Source organism: Mycetomoellerius zeteki, unplaced genomic scaffold (assembly GCF_001594055.1).
Source record: "Mycetomoellerius zeteki isolate Tzet28-1 unplaced genomic scaffold, Tzet1.0 scaffold204, whole genome shotgun sequence".
NCBI lineage: Eukaryota > Metazoa > Arthropoda > Insecta > Hymenoptera > Formicidae > Mycetomoellerius > Mycetomoellerius zeteki.
Window position 1 is genome coordinate 15,171 of NW_017257000.1, and position 9,306 is coordinate 24,476.

At 30.6% G+C, this 9,306-nt stretch overlaps 2 protein-coding genes across 2 annotated transcripts; one reads left to right on the plus strand and one right to left on the minus strand.

Annotated features, from left to right (window-relative positions):
* The first annotated feature begins 945 nt into the window (after positions 1-945).
* Positions 946-5,905, plus strand: Ctl1 (choline transporter-like protein 1). The gene is made up of 12 exons (XM_018447574.1): positions 946-1,218; positions 1,892-2,037; positions 2,123-2,514; positions 2,596-2,685; positions 3,492-3,631; positions 3,837-4,023; positions 4,101-4,232; positions 4,500-4,644; positions 4,733-4,873; positions 4,984-5,143; positions 5,318-5,539; positions 5,622-5,905. The coding sequence occupies exons 1-12, from the start codon at positions 976-978 to the stop codon at positions 5,775-5,777; spliced, it is 2,154 nt and encodes a 717-aa protein (XP_018303076.1). The 5' UTR covers positions 946-975; the 3' UTR covers positions 5,778-5,905.
* A 1,753-nt stretch (positions 5,906-7,658) lies between these two features.
* Positions 7,659-9,202, minus strand: LOC108722439 (ribosome biogenesis protein BRX1 homolog). Its single transcript, XM_018447555.1, has 4 exons — positions 9,016-9,202; positions 8,491-8,767; positions 8,046-8,401; positions 7,659-7,967 (listed from the first exon to the last, which is right to left on the minus strand). Exons 1-4 carry the CDS (start codon positions 9,106-9,108, stop codon positions 7,659-7,661), a joined length of 1,035 nt encoding a protein of 344 aa, XP_018303057.1. The 5' UTR covers positions 9,109-9,202.
* Between the last annotated feature and the right edge of the window lie 104 nt (positions 9,203-9,306).

Consider the following 9,306-nt stretch of genomic DNA (forward strand, 5'->3'; position numbering starts at 1 on the left):
ACGACGAAAATCGGATGCAGTGTGAATCCAGCATATGGGTGCGGTCTCGTTATAAATGCTTTGAAATATTTGATTGACCAATTGAAAGAAAGAATTTTAGAAATTGACCTATCAAAGAATGTTTCAAAGCATTCGTAGCATCACGTCGACCCATTCCATGTGACGTACGCGTTCGTTGCCGTGGAAACGATGTTACGCCGGAACGCGGATCGCAGGGCCGTCTACGACGATTGTGACGCCCGTCATAAAAAAATTATGTGAACCTCGAAATTTCCAACTGACTTTATACGCAAAAATGAATCGCTTCGTGTATTTGCGACAACGTAAACGACAATTAGAAAAGGATAAAGAGTACATTAAAGTTAATATACATTGATAAAAATCAAAGACGTAGAGAACGGACTGCGCGATCCGTGTGTCAAAATGGTCAGTAAAAATAAAAGAGAGAGAGAACGTGGAAGACGGCCATCTCTATCTTTTTCCATTCAATGTAATGGGAGAGAAAATGAGAGGGAGATTGGCCGGCTTCCACGCGATCCCTCTCTTTCATTATTGGCTGCTTTCCTTTTAGGAGACAGTCGATACAAATGTCGTTCTATCTTTGTTACTCTCTGAATGTCAAGAAGGATAGAACAATGTTTGTGTCATCAAATGGAAAGCAGTGACTACTACTGGGTGCCTTCCAACAAGCAACACAGTGCGACACAGTGATCATGCCATCTTTGTTTAACATTGGCCAACAACAAGGATGTAATGATCCATTGTGTCACACCGTGTCATTTGTGTCGCTTGTTGGAAGGCACACATTGCCGACCACATTTGAATACTACTTACAATTAAATACGGAACGCGCAGTCCATTCTCTATGCTTTGGTAAAAATGAATAAAAATGATATACAAATTGCGACGAGCGGAACCAAATAGAGCGTCCGACGATGAACAGCACCGTCGCGATTGAGAATCTTTTTTATTGTTATGCCTACGGCACTGAACGTAGTTGTACTCCCAATACGTGAATCAAAAGGGACGCGCGGCGGCAACAATAACGACTCCGCTGGAACAAGTGCCTTACCTATCTCGTGCAGCGGTGCAGCGATATCAACGAAGATGTCTTGCTGCGCCGGTAATAAGAACGAGGAACGCGCCGAGCCGACGCGAGTGCGAGGATGCACGGATATTTTTTGGCTCTGCTTCTTCATAGCGTTCTGGTTTCTTATGGTATGCACATAGTTGACGCTGTGTATATCTGATGTCATGCATTAATAATTTCTTCTTTCCTTTTTTCACAAACAGACACATTTACAGCAATATTTTGGTATTTGAAATATATTTTCGATCGGTATCTCAAATACTGCTGACTCTATTCAGAATAGTTTTTACGAAGTGTCTGTTAGAAATTTTATTGGTAGGGAAGCTACAGATTTTTTTGTACAAAATCTGACATATATGATAGATCTGTTCTTTTTGTGGCTATAAACTAATGTATATTTATTGTACTCGAAAAGAAATAGTTATATTTCAAGTTTATCAAAAGTTAGCAAGTTTTAGTGCAGCGACAAAGAACAGGCCTGTCAGCAGAGTGCTAGCAGGAACATAGCAAAGTTTGTCAATAAGATGCAATGGTAGATTAATGACTAAAATCAAGCAAATTTTGCTTACTGTATAATTGCTATACAGATTATATACATGTATAGAAATATATGACTTGCATTAAGATTGACAATAATTGACTTGCAATTAGTGATCACTTGATGATACAACAGTTATATTGATATATATAACTTAGACAGCATTTCCAGTTTTATTGAAAAAGAGAAAAACTTTTTTCATTTTAGTTTTTATAAATAAACTTAAAGTTTACCATATAACGCGACAATTTATTTGTTTACAGATCTTGATCGCTGCCTTTGCAATAGTCTATGGCAATCCTGTACGACTCATAAATGGATACGACAGTTTTGGAAACACGTGTGGCATGAAGAATAATCCAAAGTTTGGCAGCATGGAGCTTTCCGGACAAGATACCAGTGACAAGCCGTCAGTCACATATATTTCTTCCTAATTTATCCAAAGCATCCATTCCTGTGATAATACTTCTGAAAATAGATATGTTACATTTCAGATACTTATTCTTCCTAGATATAAATAATGTCACACAGTCATTAAAGATTTGTGTGAAGAAATGTCCCGATAGAATTTTGCGGACAATGGAGGATATATGTAAATTTTACAAAGAGACAGGATCACAGTTGTGTCACGATAGACCGGGCGGTGATTTCAGTGCGTGCAACAGCGAGAGTAGTATATTCAAGAATGGATCTTGCCCTGAACGACCGGTTTACCCCGGTATACCTGTTTTAAATCGGTGTATCCCTAGGGCAGTGAAGGAAGTGAGCGAAACAATAATCTCAAATTTATATGGCTTAATCAATTCGTGGGATGTTATCGAACAGGTTCTGGGAGACTTATGTAAAACCTGGAAGCAAATTCTAGCGTTATCTTTTGTTGCCTGTGGTAAGACTTTAGCATATTATTGCATGATAACATATATACAAGCTGTATTTAGAATATACTTAACTAATCTTTTTGTTTCAGTTTTATCACTCTTTACAATAGCTATTTTTCATTTATTGGCAAGTATTGTGACATGGATTATAATTGTACTTGTAAGCATTGCTTCTACAGGTAAGTTGCATTTTGGAAAACTATAAACTTACAAGGAAATCTGTTTGTCAATAAATGTATACATACACGTCATAAAACCTACAAATGAACAATGTTTGCAGTGACAATGAATAAATATATCAATCAGTGATATATGCGCTTCTCGCAGAAAGGAATTATTATTAAAAGAAGAACACAAGAGAGGTTTATCAATAATATTTTTACGAAATTGTAATAATATTGCTTAAGTATCATATATTAATATATTATTGATCAATGATTATTGGTTAAATAAATATAGAAGTAAATTGAGCTATTAGCTATTTGAATTTGAAAATGTACATGTAGTACTTAGAAATATCTTCACCTTTCTAAAACTTTTAGTGAATCTCATTCTGAGAAAAGTAAAATCTTACTCTTAAAGATTAAAAATTAAGCCGTTCTTTTCAAGGCTTAATTTTCACTCCTTAGAGTGAGAGCCCATTTCAAGGACTTTAGAGAGTAGCTTTGACTTTAGTAAAATCAATAGCATATAATATTTTTTATTCTACTATTCTTTAGTTTTGAAAATGTACATAGATGCTGTAAACATATTTATATCTGTATCTTTATATTTTAAAGTAAAGCTCGTAGAATATAAAATTGATATAAAAAATAGTTTATAAATGTTGTATTTGTGTTTCTATCTTTTTTTAAATTATTTATATATATATATACAAGTTTAAATAAATTTATCATAGATAATAAATCTCAAAACTTATATTTGATATATTAAACAGATTTTATTACAACACCACCACAAAATAATAATGGCATTTTTATTACAGCGGGTACAATTCTTTTATGGATGACATATGTTGATATTAAGAAAACCTTAGACAAAACTGATCCAAACCAACTGCTCGAAGAAGCTGTCAGAAATGAAAGAGCATTTCTCGCATTTTCTATTATCGCTACTATTATTACGGTAAGTGTTATTCTATAATAAAAAAGATATGTATGTATATATATATATATATACATATATTTATTAATCTGAAGACACGGTAGTGTCTCGGCGCTAAGCTAAGCGCAGCGATACTGCCGTGCCTCCTTTACGCGAGGCGGCTATACTTATTAACTGTATTATAAATAACATAGAATTTCTTGTTAACAATTTTTTTATTTTACAGATTATTTTACTGTTTCTTTCATGTATATTACGCAAACGCATCAATTTCATGGCGGCACTATTCAAAGAAAGTGCAAAATGCTTAAGAGAATTGCCTGGCTTATTTTTCCAACCAATCTTAACATTTATATCTTTGATATTGTTTTTTGCTTTTTGGGTATTTGTAATTCTTTGTCTTGCAACAGCAAGTAAGTATTACAGTAAATATAATTCGAAATCAAGCTTATTTTATGATCATAATTAAATTTTCTATGCTTTATTATAGATTATCCTGAAACAAAATCAGTACAAATGTACAAAAATACTATATTTGATCCTGTCAACTTAAGTTCGGTTGGTGAAAACGCTCCATTAATTGAGGAGAAGAAGATAGATTTTTCTCTTGAATCTTTCAAAAGTAATTTATTGTTTTATATGTATATGTATGTGTGTGTATAATATATATATATATGTGCAAAAGTGCATGCATGTATATGTATATCTTGGCTGTATTCCAAAATTTACTTCCAGCGAAAATTAGGAGACGATAATGTCTCGGTAAAACACGCGCAGTTTACAGTTTATGTTACGTACACTGTAGATTTTCAACATTAACAATGTAAATTTTGGAACACACCCTTATGATGAATAAAGAAAATGAAATAAAATGAATTATTGATTTCAGCTTTCACTCTCGTGGAATATGTTAATGCGACTTGGGTGAAATACATGTGGTGGGTGTATCTTATAGGATTGATATGGACATCGGAATTTATTGTTGGATGTCAAGACATGGTAATATCAGGTTCTGTTGCCCACTGGTACTTCAGGTAATAATTACGACAGATTGGTGTAGAATATATATGTAGACATATTTATATTCGATATGCTTTAATAATAATCAATTTCTCTCATCAGAGATAAAAACGCCAGCTCATTTCCAGTATGTTCATCCATAGGACATTTAGTCTGCTATCACATGGGCTCTGTAGCATGTGGATCACTTTTGATAACCATTTTTAAATTACCCAGATTGATTTTAACATATTTGTATGCCAAGTAAGTTTTTTCGTAAAAAAAAAGATTCAGATAATGTTTATCACTTTTTATCAAGGATTTTTCGATTATTGATTACATCCTTAAATATATATCATCTTTTTATTTTATAGATTCGAAAAAACTAAGGAAACATCTCCATGCGCTCAGTGTGGTTTAAAATGCTGCATTTGCTGTTTCTACTGTTTGGAAAAATTCATTCGCTATATGAATCATAATGCATACACCGTTGTTGCTATAGAGGGTACTCACTTTTGCAATGCAGCCAGAATAGTATGTTTCAGTTTTAAAGATTTGATATCTTTCTTTATAGAAACTAGAGAGTAGAAAAAAATTAATATAATGATATATTTCACATGATAAAAAAAATGTACACATTTTATTAACATGATAAGATATGAATTTTTTGTGATTTGTAAATTTTATATATTTTGTATTTTCTTTAAGGCTTATGCAACACTCGTCAGTAATGCTCTTCAAATAGCAGTGATCAATGGATTTGGAGATTTTATATTGTTCCTGGGAAAGTGTTTTGTTACAGCTGCAACCGGAAGCATCGCATTACTTTTTATGAGACATGACCCGGAGCTACATTTTTACGCTATCCCGATTTTTGTTATTTGCGTTTTCTCGTTTTTCATCGCTCATTGTATAATTTCCCTTTACGAGGTAAGTTAAATATACACCAACATATTTTATATGGGAATAATTTTTATTAAATGATATCTTTTATAATAATTTATTATTTTAGACTGTTATCGACACGCTATTTTTATGTGTATGCGAGGATAAGAATTTGAACGGTGAAAATGGAAAGTGGCGTCAATCTGCATTAGCACAAATCGGAGCCTCTAGCAGTAACGCAAACGGACAACAATCTCACGAAATGACACCGATGAACGGATAAGTATCTGATATTTTAGATACGTCTTTTTTATACACATTTTTTGTACACATTTTTTTATATGATAGAATACTTACTCTTGCATTTTATCACTCTAATAAGATTAATAAGAGTACATTCCTTTCGTTCACGCGTGCAATATTTGTATTGCTATGCAAACAACTTTACAATAATTTGTCTCGAGTCAAGAAATATATAAATTATATGAAAATATGATTCGCTCATAATATATTTTTAATATGTGACGAGATTTATATTAATAACAAAGATATATGTTATAAATAAGTGAAACACTTTTTGTTTAATTGTGTGTGATTTCATAATATCAATTGTTTTTTCTCGTAGTGTTTAAGAGTGAACTCATTTCTTAAGACTACAGGTCTTCTTTTGTGATAAATCATGCCAGAATATTCTGAATTATTAATTATACTTTTTGCTATCTCAAAGATATTTTGGCAGTCTTGATCGACATGTAAAATATTTGTAATTGCAAATGTTATGCTATTTGATAATGTGAACGAATTATGATTATAAAACAGAAAATAATGTAGTGTCAATTAATTGCTCACTTTGAGATTTAAAATCCGCTTGTACTTAACTTTCGATTTAACTGCCAGATTTTAAGACATTACAGAATATTTTATAATATTCACTAGAATCATTGAAAAAGAAGTTAGATTACACAATATTATATTTTATAAGAATTTTTCATTTTGTGAAATATATGTTTTACTTGGTACTAAATATCTAATTGACGAATAAAGATAAAGAATAGATTAGATTTTTATCTTTTCTCTAAACTTTGTATTATTAAAGTGCCATTGCACACAAATTGAAAACTCTGTGTCTTAAGAATATTGCTTATATAATAAGAGAATAAGAGTAATATTTTTTTAGATTTTAAGCGTACGTATAAAAAAAAGCGAGTGCAAGTCAATAAAGTTATAAAGTACAATTATTATTTACAAAAAATGCATTCTAATGCAGCAAAGTGCAATTATTTGTAGTTCAAAAAATTGTCAACACATAAAATGTGGATTATTTATTATACTGATGAAAAGAATTGTTCTTTTGCTAATTGCAAATGAAAAACCTATTTTCTAAACTTTACACATAAGTTTCATTCCTTCCAAAAAGTTTGAAATAAAATAATTAAATACCTAATTCACACTTAGATAATAAGAGGCTTTTATACTTCAATGTACAAAATATATATTGTTAGATATTTTAATACAATGTATTAAGCAAGTGCTTGTGTGTGTACGAGATAAATTAAAATATATATATTTAATTGTAAGTTTTTAAAATATATTTAAAAGTAATTTAGATTGATATAAATTTGTGTTAATAAATATAACATATTAATTACGAAGTACAAAGTAATATGATTCAATGTATTCTAAATATTCAACGGTATTAATAACATATTGTATCGCGCTAACTAATATTGAGAAATTTTATTTTTTTTTACACATATATATGAAACACATGTTTGTGATTGAAAACATTTTTATTAATAAATAGCTTTGAATTATTTTATTATTAAATTTAAATAATTTGCGGGCACAATATTTGTAAGAAAAGGCAATTCAAAATTAGTTATGTATGTACTTAATAACATTATATACTAATATATACATATATGTAAATAATATATATATGTACACGAGATTATTTAATCTTAATGAAATTATCATATTAATAATGTAAGAACTATAAAATTTATTTTTATCACTTTCCTCTTTCATCTATTTTAAAATTCTCATTATGTTAAAAGTTTTATTTAATTATAGATGTTAAATAATTCCATCAGAAAAGTACGAGAAAACATCTTTCATTTATTGTATTGAAAATTATTTTATTAATGATATTACAAAATAATATTCATTTTATCTTCTTCTTTTTTGAGGCTTTTGATTTTACAGATTTTATTTTTTTAACTTTTTTAGCTACCACAGGCTTCTTTTTTATCTTTTTCACTTTGTTTTTCACAAGCTTTTCTGTATTTTCATTTTTATCCGTCTCAAATTTTTCTTCCATTTCCATTGCTTTTTCCAATAAGTCACCCTTAAATATCTCATCGGTGGGATTAACTGTATAGGACAATTCAGGTTTATTTGCCTGTTGTACCATTTTCTGTTCCACTCTATTTATATACTTATTAGCAGCCTTTTTTGCTAATGATTGACGAAGCTAAAATTTTTATACAAATGCAAAAAACAAATCAATCATAATGCATTTATGAAATATAAAATATGAATGTTCTATTACCTTGGCAGGAGAAATATAATTGGGATTATCCCACAAAGTATCATTGCCAAAACTTCCACTAAATATCTTGACTGGATTCAAAACAAATCTTGGACCAATTTCGGTTAATGCACCATCCTCTGTTAAAATTTGGAAGTTTCGGAACCATATCCTGTTGTCTAGAATAGTGAATGTGTATACATGATCAAAGAACGGTTGACTCTTAGGATGACAATTTGGTACACCGAAAATCTGTGTCAGTAATTCCTTCAACAGACTATAATGCGCATGGGTGGTAAAATTTTCATCAAATGATAATAATGGCCGAGATCCTCTCAAACAATTCCCCGTCATCTTTAACTCTCCCATTGTATAAACTACAAACAAGTCAAATGTGTAATTGTTATACAATTATGTAAATGTATATGTAGACTCCATATATTAAAAATTTATTAGATATAATTACTGTTTTCTATGAGAAATTTTGCACTTGGACCAGTGGGTACATTAGCGAACCACATGTAAAGATCCCGCTTCATTCGACCTTCAAACAGAATAGCCTTGTTGCAATTTTTCATTTCACACATCTCGTTCACTACTTGTAAATTCTTAGTGCGTTCCATCTTGCATTCTGGACGGTGATGCGGCATCAGTTTTTTAAAATCCTCCATGAGATGTCGATGCCTATAATTGATACCTCGAGTAGCAAATACCAATACCCGTTGCCTGTTGATCCATTTCACCTACAAGAAAAAAGATTATTCCAATTTTCCTTTTCATTAAACAAATATATACAGAGAGTAACAAAGGTTAGATTATAAAAAACAGTTACAATAATTATTTTTTTGGAATTACTGACTTAACTGATTTTTGTTAAACATGTTTTCTAAAAAAGAAATTGATATGTTTTATATGTAATTCTTTTCCATTAATTAGTACTTTACAATATTAATTATATTGAATAATTAGTATAGGTTATTTTTTTGCAAACCTTTTTAGCGGCAGGTTCATCTGATATTTTCTTTTTCGGTTCATCTTCTTTCTCCACATCTTCCTTCTGCTTTCTTTTTAAAATTTTCGTCATTATAAGAACAAACGAAATAAATGATAACAAGAAAGATAAATAAAATTCTTGAATTACGCTCGTCAAAACAACTCACGGGACTCACGTGGACTCACTCTTGGATCACTTGGATGCTTGAGACTTTGGAGTAAAAGAAAAAGTCTGTTCTTTATTCCTGCACAACAAACGTATATTTATTTCACTTCAACTTAATGGCTG

Coding starts and splice junctions, on each gene's coding strand:
- LOC108722439 (XM_018447555.1), bottom strand. CDS start 9,108: ATGACGAAAATTTTAAAAAGAAAGCAGAAGGAAGATGTGGAGAAAGAA. Junction 8,402..8,490: donor AAAATTTCTCATAGAAAACA/GTAATTATATCT, acceptor ACTTGTTTGTAG/TTTATACAATGGGAGAGTTA. Junction 7,968..8,045: donor ATTATATTTCTCCTGCCAAG/GTAATAGAACAT, acceptor TAAAAATTTTAG/CTTCGTCAATCATTAGCAAA.
- Ctl1 (XM_018447574.1), top strand. CDS start 976: ATGCCTACGGCACTGAACGTAGTTGTACTCCCAATACGTGAATCAAAA. Junction 4,233..4,499: donor TTCTCTTGAATCTTTCAAAA/GTAATTTATTGT, acceptor TATTGATTTCAG/CTTTCACTCTCGTGGAATAT. Junction 5,144..5,317: donor TTTGCAATGCAGCCAGAATA/GTATGTTTCAGT, acceptor ATTTTCTTTAAG/GCTTATGCAACACTCGTCAG.